The 17,879-nt window shown below is 44.1% G+C and overlaps 1 protein-coding gene across 1 annotated transcript in view; it reads right to left on the reverse strand.

Annotated features, from left to right (window-relative positions):
- HSD17B12 (hydroxysteroid 17-beta dehydrogenase 12) overlaps positions 1-17,879 on the reverse strand; it is an 84,442-nt gene that overhangs the window by 24,721 nt on the left and 41,842 nt on the right. Inside the window, 3 exon segments of the mRNA XM_030451933.1 lie at positions 4,769-4,813; positions 5,851-5,915; positions 11,783-11,893. Of these exon segments, the coding sequence (XP_030307793.1) occupies positions 4,769-4,813; positions 5,851-5,915; positions 11,783-11,893 (221 nt within the window).

The following is a 17,879-nucleotide window of genomic DNA, read 5'->3' on the forward strand; positions in this document are numbered from 1 at the left end:
AATTGAGTAACTGTCCTGGTTTGGGCCAGGATAAAGGTGATTTTCTGTCTTGTACTTTTGCTTTTAGCTCAGTCTCTTGGAAGTAGTTGCACTTGCTGAAATTAACAGCAAGTTTCTCAGACAGTGTCTGCTCCTAGGACTGATAACACTCGATGTTTATAGTTACTGCTAGAGACTGGTGTGCAGAGCCAAGGACACTGCTCAGCTCTGAGGAACATTTTACCCTCCAGAAGGAAGAAAGAGGTCCCACCTGCAGCCTCCTTTGGGGAGGAACAGACAAGATAGATGCCAGAATTGACCAAACAGAGGATTCCATCCCATACACCTCATACTCAGGATAAATTTGAGGCATCACAAGGGCCAAGCCAGATTTCCTGCTTCCAGCTTCCAGCTGCCTGCCCTTCCTGCCTTTCCTGCTTCCCTTCCTTCACCCAGCATCCTGGAAGGATTCCATCCATTCCTCTGCCTGTGCTCCTGATCCGTGCCAGCCCATATCTGTGTGTTCCTGCCTCCTGATCCCAACTGCTGCTGACTCCAGGATTCCAGCCTGGACTTTCCCAGGGCTGCCCTGCAGCCTCAGTGGTGACATGAGAGTTATTGGGGGAGAAGGGGGGAGGAATGTGGTATCCATTTTCCTGTGTATTTGTATATATTCAGTAATTTTTCCTATTTATCATTACTGTTTCATTAAAGTTGTGTAGTTTAGTTTCCAACCCATCAGTCTCTCTCCCTTATTCTCTCTCCTTTCTTTATCAAGGAGGAGAGAGAGATTAATAGAGAGCGTCTGGTACTTGGTTTAATTACCGGGCCAGTGTTAAACTGTGCCAGTAACTCTTGCCCAGAACATCTCCAGAAAAATGTGAGTGACATCCACCAGAGATGCTTAAAAAGAATTTACTGTGTTAGAGGGGGACAGGGTGTTGTTTGGTCATGTTTTAAGATCAAATACTTGTGTTTTACAAGATCTGAGATTTCCAGCTCTGGCTTCTGTAGCTTGTCTGCAGTGGTTTATGTACAGGATGTGTTCAAAGATCACAAAACTTTGGGACAAGTTGATTGAGCCCCCAGAACTGTAGTGTGGGGGGCTTCCTAACTCATCATCACCCTGAGGACATGGCAGGGGCAGGCAGCATGGAATAGGATTTGGGAGAGACACTTGTAGAAGACTCAATGGGAAAAAAGTTCCTAAACATTAGGCAAAATGATCCTTCAGAGTTGGGAAAAGACTAAAGAGCAGGACTAAACTGTGCTGTGTATCTTGACTTTCCCCCTTCAAGCCTAAGAAGTGTTTCAGCCAAAATTTGAGTGAAATTATTTGATATTTGTGCTGGGAGTGTTATGGTGTCCAAAAGAGGTGGTGCTGGTGGCCCATGGTGAAGGTCACTGAGAACTGGAATTATCATCACCTTCTAAGCACTGAGAAAGTTTGATTCAAAAGACAAGAGAAGTGGATGGCAATGCTCCAGAATATAAAAATAGAGAGGTTATGTGATACCTCTGAGGAGGATATGGAGATTCTGTGAGCAGAGCCTGAATGAATACCAAGGAAGCCCCTCCTGTACCTTCACTTCTTCAGCACACCTTCCTCTTCTTGCTTAAGAATTCAGTGCTGTCTTCCACTCCAAATTTGATGCTTTTAATCAGGCAAGAAGGGAGAATATTACTATTATTTTTATAAATATACATCCCTGGATAAGAGATGGTATCAACCTAAAATACTGAACTAAATATTCACAGGATTACGTCCCAGAAATCCGAGTTAAAGGACATACAGATTGTTCCCAAAATTATTTTTTTTCCTATCATGGCTCTCTAGTTCTATGGTTCTCCTGAAAAAAATGACTCACAGATGGTACATATCTCTAATGTGCTCCTTTCCCCAAAACAGTAAGCATCTGGCATGCCTACTGTTTAATTACACAACAGATTCATGCAGGAGGAAACATTTTCAAGCCTGGAAGCTTATGCTCAAACTCTGATTATACTCATGCTGTTCATGGTCAAGAAAAAAAAAGTTTACAAACAGAAGGAAAACCACTATTAACAAACAGCAACTAAGATTTTATACATGTAAAGACAACCATGTTAGAACACAGGATCATGGAATGGCTTGGGTTGAAGGGCCCTTAAAGCTCCCCCAGTGCCAACCCCTTTCCATGGGCAGGGACACCTCCCACCAGCCCAGGTTGCTCCAAGCCCCATCCAACCTGACCTGAGACACTGCCAGGGATGGGGCAGCCACAGCTTCCCTGGCAAACCTGGCACAGGGGCTCAGCACAGAATGCTGAGCTTGGAAGAGACCTCCAAGCTCATCCAGCCCAACCTTGCACCAACACCACAGCCAACTCCTAACCCATGGCCTTAAGGACCAGCTCCAGATGCCTTTTCAATGCCTCCAGGGATGGGGACTCCACCACCCTCACCCCAAAGAATTTCTTCCTCATCTCCAACCTCCATCTCCCCTCTCCCAGTTGCAAACCATTTCCCCTTCTCCTCTCCCTAACCCCCCCGTGTCCAAAGCCCTCCCCCAGCTTTCTTGTAGCCCCTTCAGATATTGGAAGGTTGCTCTGAGCTCACCTGGGAGCCTCCTCTTCTCCAGGCTCAACAACCCCAATCCCTCAGCCTGGATTCCCAGGGAGCTGCTCAGCCCTCTGAGCATTTCAGTGGCTAAAAACATGTAAAGGATGAGGGGATGCTCTGAGAAGTGCTCTGAGAGTTCTGTTAAAATCTTGACCATCAGTGATCACAACCACAATGAAAAACACAGAAACCAACACAACCTGACTCCATCTCTGCAATTCCAGGAGCATACTGAGTTCAAGCATGAACTACTAATTCTACTATTAATTCCAGCCTCCCACTTTCAGAAGTATCTATTAAAGTAGTTAAACTGCAACTTTCCTCCTCTAGCAACCCAGCAGCCTGACACCCCAAATTCTTCCATCCCTGATGGGTGCGCTCCCTCTGCTGGCACAGCACCGGCGTCACACCTCAGCACAACCCTTCTCATCCCCCCAGCACAACCTCATCCCCGCAGCACAACCCTTCTGATCCCCCCAGCACAGCCCAAAACCCTTCTCATCCCCCCAGCACAACCTCATCCCCCCCAACATAACCCTTCTCATCCCCCAAACACAACCTCATTCCCCCAGCACAACCCAAAACCCTTCTGATCCCCCCCAGCACAACCCTTCTCATCCCCCCAGCACAACCTCATCCCCTCAGCACAACCCTTCTCGTCCCCCCAGCACAACCTAAAGCCCTTCTGATCCCCCCAGCACAGCCCAAAACCCTTCTCATCCCCCCAGCACAACCTCATCCCCCCAACACAACCCTTCTCATCCCCCAAACACAACCTCATTCCCCCAGCACAACCCAAAACCCTTCTCATCCCCCCCAACCCTTCTCATCCCCCCAGCACAACCTCATCCCCCCAGCACAACCCTTCTCATCCCTTAGCACAACCCTTTTGATCCCCCCAGCACAACCCAAAACCCTTCTCATCCCCTCAGCACAACCATTCCAATCCCACAGGGCTCTAAGAGAGGGCTAAGCAGAGCAACACTTCCCATTCACCCCTGGTGTAGCTGATAACATTTAAAAAAAAGATGCTCAATGATCACTCCAGAAAAAAACTCCAAAGGTGCCCATTAACAACTGACTCCTCTGGTGACAATCCTGAAGGAATCCAACATTTTCCTTTCTCAGATGACTAAAAACCTCAGGTCCTCAGCCTAGCAGTCATTCCATCAGGGCAAAAGTTTCTCAAGATTCCCTCCTGTAGCATTTCTAACTTTGCAGCAAGTAGTTCTAAGGGGTTAAATAAATCCCCCCAAATGTAGCAGTGCTAACCTGACATCAGGAATGCCATTTGGTCATGCAAAGGTTGGATTTTCAGCCTTTGCCTGTGTTGTAACAAGGTGTGAATATCTGCCAGAAGCATGGAAACAACACACCTCCAGTTTAGACCCCCTGAGAACACCAGACTAGGGGGAATTTAGTATTTCATCTCATCAGACCAGTTGCAAGAGTCAACTCATTCAAGCCAGCTTTGAAGCACCTCATGTTTCCTTTGGGTTTGTGGAAAAAGGTTAACCTTAAGCTAATGGAAACGTAAGTTTTGTTACACATAAAACACTAAAGTTCATGTTTAGCAGTGAATAATCACAAGGATTTTCTCCAATACTGACTCCCTGTGTCATGTATTTTGCTTTTCCCTTTGCCCCTTTTAAGCTTGGAAAGTTCTGAATGGGCCTTGTGTTAATAAACAAAGCACCAGCCAGATGTTTTAAGCTGAAGTCAAGTTGATTTCTTACAAATAAAAACTCCAGTTTAAATATAAAAGTGGGAAGGTAACTACTTCAGAAGTTAATGCACACTTCTGTGATCCTCATTTCCCTTCTTGCTCATCTATTTCACTGAAAATAGCAAAGTGAGATCTCACCATAGTGCACAAACATCTCAGGTGTGCAGAGGGAAGGGTTCCTCACACCAAGAAATAAATACATGTGGAGAATAAAGAACAATTCACAAGGAGGATTAGAAGACCCAGCATGAAGCAGCACAGAGGGTTTTTTTTTCTTATACACTTTGCTCTTCTAAACAGCTACTAAATCTCTTTGAAATAAATTGAATTTGTATAATTTATACAATAATTGTAGCAGTCTGATAGTTGTATCATGGGTTATGCTAAGATGAAAAAATGAACCTGGGGTCCAAGGTTTTGAATTAAGACACCAAGAACAAGTGTTGGTAACAGGATTCTTACCTTACAAACAGACATGATGTTAATGTTGATCATGTTGTCAATTGTCTGAAAGACACAAAAGTTTTGGAGGGGTTTTTTTTTGGGTTATCTGGTTATTTCATCAATATTTACACTTAGGAGTATTTAGCAATATTTGCACAGTTATTTACAATATGTACCCTCTGAGTTTAAATTAAACCTTGCATTAAACATCCACCTTTGCTCCTTGCTTTCCTGCTTAAGTAGCAGGAGTAGTGGTGACAGAGTTCCAAAGCAGTAACAAACTTCCAAACCAGTCTGGGAATTGCTCTTGATCAAGTTTTAATCTCTGATTAGAGACTGGTACCAATAAAGAACAAGACACTGACACTGTATTTCCTAACAGTCTTGGCAGTATTTATGAACTTTAATAAATGCTGACATTTTAGAGATGTTTGTAAATTAAGGCCTGTATTTTGCTCTTCATCATTTCATAACAATGTTTTATTGCCTTCAAACTTATTCCTCAAGTTAAAAAACGTGAGATTTTTTGACTTAAGATGAAGAAGCTTATTTGAAGGTGAATCAAACCCCAGATATATTCACCAATACTTAAGCAGAAGGAACAGAAGCATAGTGAATACAGCAAGTTACAGGGGTTTTGGAAACAAAATTATACACCAGGAAATTGCCCAGAATCAGCTTTCTGGCAGCCAAGATTGTCTAAATTATGAACTGGCTCAAACTGCCATATTTAAGGTTCATAACAGTGTTATAGAACATGCAGCTTTCATTCATAAAGTTGCTTGGCTCCTTCCTCTTCAGTCACTTCTGAATCCCCCCGTAAGCTAAAGCAGCTCATGAAAAAAAAGCCACAACTCCCCCCCCCCCAAAAAAAACCCCCCCCCCCAAAAAAACAAAAAACAAAAAAACCAAAAACCTGAGGCTGCCATAGTCTGATTTGTATTATGCTGCTCACATAAATCTCTTAGCTTTTTGACCCCTTAATTCTAAGTAGAAAACCTGACTGATGTGAGTACCTTAACCAAACTTTTATTCTTTTGCCACACCATGAAGCATTTAGTGCTAAACTCAGAGGTAGAAGGTACCCCAAAAGGACTTACTTTATCCAGTTCAGGAATATCCAGGAAATATTCAGGATAAACATAGGATATTCCAACATTGTTCACTGAAATGGAAGCACAAAGTTCCAATTAGATTGCTTGGATGACACCTGGTGTTGCACGCTCTAATTAAAGCAGTTTTCAAGGAATATTTTTAATGTGTTGCTTTTAAAATATTCTTACCCCTTTAGCCAAGTTTCCTTGCAGCTTTACACACAAATGGAGAGTGAATATGCAAGGCATCTGAAATGTGTAAAGGTTAATTCTCTGATTGTTTTAAAGCTGGAAACACATCTTCCACCACTTCTCAGAGAACAGGGGAAGAACATTTCCTCTTTTAGAAATGTCAGTGCACAGCATGTGAATGTACAAGTGACACTGCTGCAACATGGAGTTCCAAACACTGCAGAAATGGATTTTCCAGCCAAAGAAAAGCTCTCAGTGCCTGGCAGGACATGAAATGGAACTGTTTAACATCCTTTTCGATTAATAGGTAAATAAAATGAAACAATATTTTGGAAAAAAAAAATGTTAAAATCTTCTGGTAGGTCTCCCCAAGACTTCTCTGGCCAGGCACCTGGGGCTGCAGGGCAATGATTCATAGAATCCCAGACTGGTTTAGGTTGGAAGGGATCTCAGTGCTCATCCAATTCCAACCCCTTTCCATGGGCAGAGACACCTCCCACCAGCCCAGGTTGCTCCAAGCCCCATCCAACCTGACCTGAGACACTGCCAGGGATGGGGCAGCCACAGCTTCCCTGGCAAACCTGGCACAGGGGCTCAGCACAGAATGCTGAGCTTGGAAGAGACCTCCAAGCTCCTCCAGCCCAACCTTGCACCAACACCACAGCCAACTCCTAACCCATGGCCTTAAGGACCAGCTCCAAATGCCTTTTCAATGCCTCCAGGGATGGGGACTCCACCACCCTCACCCCAAAGAATTTCCTCCTCATCTCCAACCTCCATCTCCCCTCTCCCACTTGGAAACCATTTCCCCTTCTCCTCTCCCTACCCCCCCGTGTCCAAAGCCCTCCCCCAGCTTTCTTGTAGCCCCTTCAGATATTGGAAGGTTGCTCTGAGCTCACCTGGGAGCCTCCTCTTCTCCAGGCTCAACAACCCCAATCCCTCAGTCTGGATTCTGGGCTGGCACCGGGACCGTCCCAGCCACGGATTCCCGCAGAGGAAAGCAGCAGGATGCAGAGGGGCTGCTGACCCGGTCCACTCAGGGGGGAAGAGAAGGGAGCGGCCCGGTACGGTCCGGTCCGATCGTCCAGCAGGTGGCAGCAGGAGCCCAGGAGCGGCCCCGCCGCAGCGCTCAGGACGGTTCGGGCAGGGAGGTACCGCGGGCAGGAGAGCTTCGGAACCCTGCAGCCCAAAGGGCTTCTGCTCGAGAAAGGGCTTCTGCTCTGCTCTGCTTTGCTTTGCATTGCTCTGCTTTACTTTGCTTCGCTCTGCTTCGCTTTGCTCTGCTTCACTTTGCTTTGCTTCTCTCTGCTTCACTTTGCTTTGCTTCTCTCTACTTCACTTTGCTTTGCTTCTCTCTGCTTCACTTTGCTTTGCTTCTCTCTGCTTCACTTTGCTTTGGCTGAGGACACAGAGGTGTCACCACAGCAAGCTGTCCCCTCCCCATCAGCATCTTTTTCTGTTGGCAGCCCTTAGAATGAACTGAGAGATTATATTACTTAAACCTAATTATTATTTTTTTCCCCCCAGTGCCTCAGACGGGCAAGGTTTTATTCTCCAGCAGACACGAAGCCAAGAGATCTGTTTTGGAATCCCACCACTAGTGAGGGGAAAAAACGTCCAGCACTGCTCGAAAGCAACGCTGCTCTGCAGCCTCAAACTTAATAAAGCAAATTGATGTGGAGACAAAGGCAAAAAAAAAAAAAAAAAAAAGCAAGCAAATGGGATCTCCGTTTCCTAAGTATCTGTTGTTCATCTTACGCAAGTGAATCGTGTGACATTTGGTTGCTGTGGCAACATTCTACATTCATATAGTGTCGTACACCCCAGAGAATCCCAAAGTGCTCTGGATGCTCAGCAGCACTCAGCACCCTTAGGGCAGGAGGGTGCAAGGGGGTAAGAAACACTCTCCAAGGGGACTGGTAGCTTTTTTGTAAAATAAAAAAGAAAATAGCCCCTACCTGGTTGCCCAGAGCTGTGATTTGAAGGTCTGACATGAAAGGAATTTAAGGAAAAAATAGGGATGGCAAGAGATGCAAGGAAGGTGCAGGAGAGGTAATGGCAAAGTGCACCAAGTCCAAGCAGAGATTCTCCCAAATGACAGCTTTTCTTGTGTCCTTATGGAAAGCCTTACTTCATTAGTCATGTTGTGTGATTCAAATCTTCAACTCAGATAGCCTTTAGAAAATACAGGAATTGAGAGGAGCAGGGAGCTGGCAAAATCCCAGCAGACATTTGCTGTATTTAGAAAGAGGAAAGTTTTATAAAGAAAGATGGCCCAATCTTGCTATTGCCAGCGTGAGCCAGGTTTTTTCCCTGCTTTTCACCCTAAAATAAACTATTTTTTTCAGTCCATCTCTCTGGAAAGGCTTTTGGCTCCCAACTGTGGCAGGGTTTTTTCGGACTAACCTGGGTTATTCTCTCTAAATTCAGACTATTTATATGATTCATGCTGGGGAGACAGCCCATCTCCAGCTCCTTCTGAGAATCCCTGAGAATTCCAGGAAGAGGAAAAGGAATCCTTCCCACCTCTGCTTGTTGAGGCTCTTGCTGTAGAGAGCACATGTTCCAAGTCACTGACAGACGCTGTTTTGAACACAGACAGCAAAACATTATGCAAACTCTTTGAGCCTTCCTACGTGGGTGAGAAGAAGCTTCCAAATAAGAAGTTTACATGGATTTCAGTCTCTAAGAACTTCAGTTAAGACTCAGCAGCCATGTAAGCAGTGTGTATGGAAAGTCCTGTGTCTTTAAGGCTAAAAAATAAACAGCATTGATCACTGGCAACTGTGCTCTGCTCCCAGTGCTTCTCACACCTCCTGTTCCAGCTGAGACCTCAAAGAAGAAGAAAAAAATACTGGAGCCTGAGAAGTCATCCCTTATGGCTGCTCTCACTGAAAGCCATGTTTGCCTTCCCCAAAACCATGGAAAAAAAAGCAGAGCAGCAACAAAACTGTATTGCAACAAATGCTACGGAATTTAAAATATAAGGCACTAAAGCATGAAATTAATTGCCACGATAAAATTAAGATATAGCCTTTTCTGGAGTATCCATCATCTGGGTTGAAAAATTACACTGGCAAGCAGTTGCTATTAATATAGCTCTATCTGGGGAAAATAAAAAACCAAACAAACCACATATCATGTAATTTGATGAGCCCAAGCATGAGATTTACTAAAACTGCTAGTGACGAGTTGGGAAAGAGATTTCTGTAAACCTGCACTGGCAATGGCTGCAAGAAAAAAAGCAGAGGAACTCAGCTAGAGAATACACAGCCCCAGAGCATTTAGTTGCTATTTTTACCATGTGTTTAGTCAAGGTGCTCACGTAAAGAAAAGCAAGAGCCAGGATCTGTTTGAGGAACGTGCTTGTTTTCCCTGTCGTAACCATACATGAAATTTGGGATGGATTCACTGCTTTAGTGCCCACTTCGAGCCAGACTACAGCCAGATTTTCATCATTTTCCACATCACCATCATCTTATCACAACCTAAAAAAATAATAAAAGCCCTTCCAGCCTGGATGTGTGTTTGTACTTCACACAGTAAGAGGTTTTTTGGTGTTTTGAGGCACTTAAGTAATGGACTGTTCTGCAGTGATTGCTGTGTGAGAGGCAGCTTGCAAGCTTTACATTCCCTGAGCTGGTATTGACAGGACAGATTAAACAGACATTAATTTTAATCCTCAAAGTTTCTTTGGAACTTATTTCCTTTAGAAAAAAGAAACAGGGCATCCAGAGCTTTGTCACAACTATTCTCCAACAAGACACTTTGCTCACAGGTGCAATCACTCCAATGGATTTAAACTTTTATAACAATGAAAATACTGGGTGTCACGGGTTGCACATAACTCAAATCTGTCAGAAGTATCAGAGAACATTCTGGGCTTTATCCTTTAATGTCAGGGTTTGGGTTTTTTTCTTAAATTGAGTTTTTTCATACACTATTTTCTTGGGCAGACATCTTACAACAAGATTCATCCATTAGCAAAGAAGTTCATACACTGTATCAGATGTGTAGCAATTTGGTTTGGAAATATGCTTTAAAAAAACCCAAACCAAACAGTTCTAGCTCCAATTACTGTACTTCAGGTTAGTTAAATTAATTCTGTGATAAGAAGCATTTTATCACTCATGTACCAATAGACGTCTGAGCCATGTTTAACCATCCCAAATTCTCATCCCATACAGAGTAACCCCAGAACCACAGGACATGCATAGATACATGTGAAAGAACCAGGAACCTGGTAAGAATCTGCCTTTACACCATTGTTCAGAAAAGGTTCAGGCAGACTGCTGTTATCTTTAAACTCTTAACTTAGGATAAACACCTTCTTGAAATCACCCCAGTTCTAGATTTGACAAAGTAACTGGATAGATCACCTTGTTTTTTCAAGAACTACCATCACCTGCACTCCTTAATATAAAAAAAAATACTGGGGTATGTTATATTACTACCAGCAAAAGAATTGCAGCTCACCAACATGACCAGAAGAAGCTTAAAACTTTTGAAGCAGGAGCCAGGTACTTGACGCTGTATTGTAAGGACTCCATTTCACCAGCTCAGTAATTAAAAGTTAATGGTTCTCCCACAGGGCTCCACTGCTGAGCTGGAGCTCAGCATTTGGAGTTCCCTTCAGTTCTAAGATGGCATGACAAGTCCCCATGCATGCAGCCATAAGGTAAAGAGAAGCAAAGAACACATGAAAAACATTAGATGTTCATTACAGTTCCTAGAACACAGGCACTGTCCTGGTTTGGGCCAGGATAAAGGTGATTTTCTGTCTTGAACTTTTGCTTTCAGCTCAGTCTCTTGTAAGTAGTTGCACTTGCTGAAATTAACAGCAAGTTTCTCAGTCAGTGTGTGCTCCTAGGACTGATAACACTCGATGTTTATAGTTACTGCTAGAGACTGGTGTGCAGAGCCAAGGACACTGCTCAGCTCTGAGGAACATTTTACCCTCCAGAAGGAATAAAGAGGTCCCACCTGCAGCCTCCTTTGGGGAGGAACGGACAAGAGAGATGCCAGAATTGACCAAACAGAGTATTCCATCCCATACACCTCATACTCAGGATAAATTTGAGACATCACGAGGGCCAAGCCAGATTTCCTGCTTCCAGCTTCCAGCTGCCTGCCCTTCCTGCCTTTCCTGCTTCCCTTCCTTCACCCAGCATCCTGGAAGGATTCCATCCATTCCTCTGCCTGTGCTCCTGATCCGTGCCAGCCCATATCTGTGTGTTCCTGCCTCCTGATCCCAACTGCTGCTGACCCCAGGATTCCAGCCTGGACTTTCCCAGGGCTGCCCTGCAGCCTCGGTGGTGACGTGAGAGTTATTGGGGAAAAGGGGGAGGAATGTGGTATCCATTTTCCTGTATATTTGTATATATTCAGTGATTTTTCCTATTTATCATTACTGTTTCATTAAAGTTGTGTAGTTTAGTTTCCAACCCATCAGTCTCTCTCCCTTATTCTCTCTCCTTTCTTTATCAAGGAGGAGAGAGAGATTAATAGAGAGCGTCTGGTACTCGGTTTCATTGCCAGGCCAGTGTTAAACCCTGACAGGCACACACCTGAGCACCACCTCATGACGTGGACCAACAAAAAGCTAAAAAGCACATCAAACCTGCAGTGACACAGGCAAATGCCAGCTTTTCCCAATTGATTTCCATAGGATTCAATATGGGAAAAGTTGGTAGGCATGTCCAAACAAAGTACCACTGGGAAAGATTCAGAAAGAGCAGATACAAACCTAAAACGCCGACTTCCAAGCCTTCCAATCCTGCTTTGATTCTATTATAAATATCTTCTCTCTCCCCAAAGTCTGCCACAATGACTTTTGTTTCCACTTGGTACTTTTCCTCTAGAAAAAAAAAAAAAAAATTTTTAAGCTTGAAATAGTCAAATTACCATTCAGCTATTCAGAATAAAGCAGATATTATGGTTTTACAAAATATTTTTTGAAGTAGCTTCTACTACACATTAACACTTTCACCTCTGCAGTAGGAATCCTTGAATTTTATCATAACCTGACCAAGATATTTGTGACATTAAGCTGCTTCTTGGAAGAGCATAAATTATATCAAATGATTCAGCAAGTTTTGTTCATAAGGAATGAAAACAAAAGAAAGAAGAAAAAAGAAAACAAATCAGAGAGGTTTGTACAGAAAACCTGCAGAAATCAGAAAATTCAGGTGCACAATAGTGTTAAAGGACAACTTAACAAGAACACTTTTTCTTGCTTAAGCCAAAAGCTAAACAAGTGGCTTCAGACCAAGCAAAACAATTCTTTATTTCCATTCTCTATTTCCATTCTCGCTTCTGGTGCCGTAAAACTTTTTGAATGTTTAGTATTTTGAACATAAATCAAGAAGGGAACCCGAAGAACAGACCTTTCACTTTAACCATTCCCAAACTGCTCTGACAGGCTGCCATCTCCATCCTTGACAGGGCAGGAAAACCACACGTACCCAACTGCACTTGGAAAGAGAAGGCGGGCACTGAAAAACCTTCCTATGAAAGCATTTCTGCTTCCATGAAACTAAGCTAATTCCATCGGATTTCAATTAGTGCAGTGTCCTCTCAGGCTTCAAAAGAGCAGAGCAGGAACATCAGAGCATCTCTGTGTTCAGCTGCACCTGACTCTCACCCTTTGTCCTCCCCCAAAGGGACCCAGGTACCGCCCACAAAGGACTTTGCAGCACTTTGCCCCCAGAGCCATTCATAAAAGTAGTGCCATGTTAAAGGGAAAGAATCATTCACAGAAAAGATTAGAAGCAGCCAGATTCCCGTGATGCTCCTTTCCATTCAAGGCAAAGGCACAACTCCCATGATCCTGCTGCCCATTCATGCAGAATCATGAATCCACTGAACTCCCTGGGCTGCTGCCTGCCTCCGCTCCCCTCCTCCCTCCCCCCCCCCCCAATCCAACAGCCCTAATGGCAGATGAAATTATTTCTTCTCCTCCCCAGCCCCAACCCCTGCATCTCTCCTGAACAGCTGCATTGCTTAAAAAAATCCCCTGAGAGATGTTGCTATGTCAAATGACAACGGGAATAGCATTAAGCCCCTACTGCAGCCAGCAGCCCTGTGATCGCGTCAGAGGAAAAAATCAAGTTCAACATCAGGGGTCAGAACCAGTCTATTTTTGAAACACAGCTGCTCTAATGTTTAGCAGACACATTCCAGGTCTTGCAGGACACCTGAATTCAAGGCAGTGTTAGGGGCACATTTAATTTGTGCCATTGGAGTGGGCTGATAGAGCTGAAGCCACACATGTGCCATTTTTAGCTGCTCTGGCTTTGTTTCAAGGACCCAAACCCCACCCTCACCTATTTCACTCAGTTGCTACTTTCATGCTGAACACTCTTCATTGGGATTGCTACCAAGCTAGCTTCGAAGCCTTCTGAAATCACTGAAAGGATGGGGATGAGAGGATGAGGTGAGAAGAAAAACGTGAAGATGCAAAACTATAAATAGGAAAAAAAAAAAAAAAAAAAAAATCCTCCCACCACTGTTTATCTAAGACTCTTCTTGAAGCTTTTAGAAAATTAGCAAAGAAACATTAAAGATGCCCTTTGTGGACAGAGGGGGGGTAGTACAGTGGATAAAAACACACGAAAAGGAGAAGACTGCTTACAGGTGTGGCCAGAGGAGACCAACTGTAGGGATGCTCATGGAAAACATCTGGGATTATCTGGCCCCAGCAGATGCCATCCACTGACCAGACCCCCTCCCCATTTAATGCCAGTGTTCAGCTATCTTCTAACTTGTGTATATCCTGTGCTTTGCCTAGAATCTGTGATGGGTGGGATGATCCACTGCATCAAAGATGAGGAAACATACCTAATAAAATGGTTCCATGCCAAACAATGATGCAAACAGCATTAAATTGCTTCTGCACAAGCTCATCCTTATTAGGTGCAGAGTAAAAAGGTGCACTCTGATCTCTGTGAACAATGGAAAAGGGAAACTCCGTGATCTTAAGAAAGATTAAGATGTTCTGAAACAGATGAGCTAGATGAGAGTAGGGCACATTCCTTGTTTCATCTGCACAAGAGCTGCTGAGATGTAGTAGAATAGAGAAAAAAGCAAGCAGGCTATGTCCTAAATCCAGGCTATCTTGCAGTGACTGGAATCTTGCTGTCCAAGATGAGAAAACCTGTTACTCCTTAGTGGAGCTTTCAGCCTGAAGACCATAAGGTACTCTGGAGCCATGGGGAGAGAAAAAAAAGCATCAAGTCAGTGTCTGCAGTCAGCAGGTAGAGGATCTGAAAAAGCTACATATTTATCTGCAGAAGTATCTGGTACTCCTGATACTCTAGTACTGATCCTGATGATTTGACTTGCTATCTCTTCCTTGGTCATGCCTCAGCCACTTTTTTTTTTAATTTCCCATTCCTGCCACTATGCATTGGTTGATCCTGCACTGACATTTGGTTGCTGGCATTGGAAAGGTAACTTACTTCCATTCTTTCTCAATTTTGAGCCAAAGAACATTTAGATGTTAACACTTACTTGTTTTCACAACTGTGAAAATGTTTCCTGTGCATGTCAGACTTCTGTGCACCTTCTAGATTTTTCAGAATTTGAACCTGTCCCTTTCAGCTGTTACAAATCTTCCTGAATTTCACAAGCACAAGGAAGGTGGAATGGAGACAGCAAAACCAAAAGCCACACCTATCCTCCACCTTCCTTCCACTATGAGAAACTTCAAATACACTCAGACTTTGAAAGGTGTGGATCATGTTATGATTCCAGCTCTCAGTGGTCTTCCTCAACTGTTCATTTTCATGCAGACACTGTCTGATGTTCATGGGAGTTTGGTCAAATAAACTTGGTTAGAGATGCAGTTTGACACTCTAAAATCAGGAACTAAATTGTCCAGTTCAGAATGTTTATTAAAGGAACACTCATGTGTTCAGGTATGATTTAAGCCCCCAATAGTTCACAGGAAAGCAATTTCTACTCTCCCACAGAGTAACGTCACAAATGGCATCAGTGTTCTCTTAAAAATGAAGGAACAAAAGCTGCTCTAAGAGCAGGTTAAGCTTAAGAGGCCAAGAGGATGCACCCACTTCTACCTTACAATGGAAACAGGACCTCCAAATGCCCAAGTGAAAGATGCTGCAGCACTGGGAGGGACTGGGACAGACTGGTGAAGCTCGAAGCATGGAGTTCAGCAAGCAGGCAGCCAGGGAACAGTCACAACTGAGAACAGAAAGGTAGAGAAAGGACACTGGCACCATCCTGAGCCACAGCTGAAAAGACAGCACTCCCCCGATTTCCCATCTCTAAGCTGCTGAGTTACTGAAAGGGACATCACAGAGATGGGAGATGTGCAGGACATGTATCCAGTGTCAAGCTATGCAAGGAAAACACTAAATAACCAGGCAAACTAGGGTACACCTTTAGTACTAAAAAGATACAGGTGCAAACTAGCACCAGATTAGCTGTAACACCAGAAAAAAAAGGATCACACTTGGGATTTAGAAACTATAGTGAGCTACATCCTGAAGGAATAGGATAAAATAAATAAAAAAGAATAAAGAACTGAGAAGTTGGCTAGAAATTAGGCATCTTCAAATTTACTTTTTTTTTTTTTTTTTTTTTGAAGACTGCAAAAAATTCAGAGCCCCTTAAACTGAAATCTTGGTTGATAAGGCTAAGAAAATGCTAAGAAAGTGAAATTTTCAGACACAGATGAAAGGAGTAACTTGCAAGGAGTAACCTGGTATACTTAAAGGTAAAAGCAGACAGACACAAGCCTCGTGGTCAGGAGCAGCAGCTCAGTTCCCTGACCAAGCAATGTCTGCATTAGAGGGGTCTGGGGTACAAAGCCTCCTCGGAAAGCAGGAAAGTTGGGAGATCCCCATCCCTAACCCAGTAACATCAGTGCCTGAACCTCCTCCCCAACCCTGCATCAGTCCCAGTCAAATACAGGATTGCCAGAGGAGTGTAGAGAGGAAAGAGAGGAAAAAAAACCTGGAGAACCTGCAATATTTTTCAGGACACAGACAACAGATGGAAAAAAGGTGATGTACAGCAAACCCTCTGTGCTCTTTTGCCATGTGCATTTTATGTTTCCATTCCTGAGCCCACAGATAAGCTGAATACCCAAGGGGTCATCCTTTCTGAGGGATGAGACTTCCACTTGTGTAACTATCAGGTTTTGCCCCAAATGACAGCTCAGGCTCCTCATTTCTCCAGAAGAGGAAAGCAGAGAGGGCAGAGCCTGGAGATCAGCAGGGAAGACACCCAGGACCTGGAAAGCAGCAGAGATAGGGAAGTGCCAAGTGTTCATCCCTCCATGGTGAGAAGAAGGGAATACCAGAGCTCAGAGGGGAGCAGACATACAACATCTGATACAGTAGTATTTTTATTATAAGTTATCTTGACATTCCTAGAAAACTCTGGAATACAGGTAAACCCAGGAATAACAGAAGTTGAATTAAGTTGCAACTAAGGGAAAGTGCACCTAGCTTGCAAAAAGTCTCCAGGGGCAGGGATGCTGCCACCCTGCATCACTTTCTGCATTGCATAATGAGATTTCCTGCCTACAATTTAATAGACCTTGCTGTCTATCAATATGTTTTTAAAAGCAGAGGAGCATGCACATTTGGTCAGGAACTGAGGAAAAGCTTCAGGTTCCTTTCATTCAGCTACACATGCAACACTGCCAGGGGATTCCCTACTTACTGCTCTGGTCATAGGTACAGCAGCCTTTAAATAGTGAATATTTGAAAAAAAAAAAAATAATTATCTGATCACACAGAAGTACAGAATGGGTAAAAAATGCCAGACCTTACTGAAAATGTTCCATTAAGTTAAACAGCTTCAAGTTTCTGCACACATCCAAATCAACCCCTCACTTGCCAGCTTTCAGAACCAACCCAGCAGAATCACAGCAGAATGTCAGGGGTTGGAAGGGACCTCCAGAAATCTTCTAGTCCAACCTCCCTGCCAGAGCAGAGTCACCTAGGACACAGCAGAAAATGATCTCTAAGCCAAAATTCTCAAACCCTTGATCCACAAGGGACATTTGAAGTTTTCCATGTGTATAAGCAGTGTTTTTACTACAGAACATAGGAAGAAAAAATGCTTTAATACTTGCTCCTCTCTGACTGCCTCGACGTCAAAACATATTCCAGCTTTAGGAAGTCACACAAACATTCTTAGCAACACAGGATCAATCATTAAGCCCATTCACCCAAATATTATGCTCAACATGATAAGCTTCCCTAAATCAAGCTTGTCCTAATTATAAAGCAAACTAAAAGCCCAGAATCCAGCAGGCTGTGAAAACAGCTGCAGAAGCTGTCAGACAGGGGGGCTGCACACTCACAGCATCCCAGTGTTTCCAAACATTGAAGTTATTTGAAGCACAGCTTGGATGCTCACCATGCTCACACCCTCTTTGCTCCAGCACACCCCAAGAAACCATAAAAATCCCAGGATTTCAGGTGGGAGGGGACCTCCAGGACGCCCTGCTCCAACCCTTCTCATCCTGTTGTTTCTAGGAGATGTCCCAGCACCCCCTGGAGCTGAGACTTCCAACTTTCCCAAGTGGAGGAATCCACCCCTTCCCCTGGGAGACCATTCCAGTGGCTGAAGAAGCAGCACTGGGGCTGCTCTGGGGATGCCACCAGCAGCAGTCCTGAGGGGAGGGAAGGTGTCCAGCCCCAGCCCCTGGCTTTTAGGGCATCCCTGTGTGCAAGGAGCAGCCAGTGCTGCAGGATGTGGTGCACGGGTAGGAAAAGAAGCATAGAACCTCTTAGAATCACAGAATCAGGGGAGGCAGCACCCTTGTTGCTGATCCAGGAAGGGTTTTGGATTTGGGGGTGGGAAGC

Source organism: Calypte anna, chromosome 5A (genome assembly GCF_003957555.1).
Source record: "Calypte anna isolate BGI_N300 chromosome 5A, bCalAnn1_v1.p, whole genome shotgun sequence".
In the NCBI taxonomy this organism is placed as follows: domain Eukaryota; kingdom Metazoa; phylum Chordata; class Aves; order Apodiformes; family Trochilidae; genus Calypte; species Calypte anna.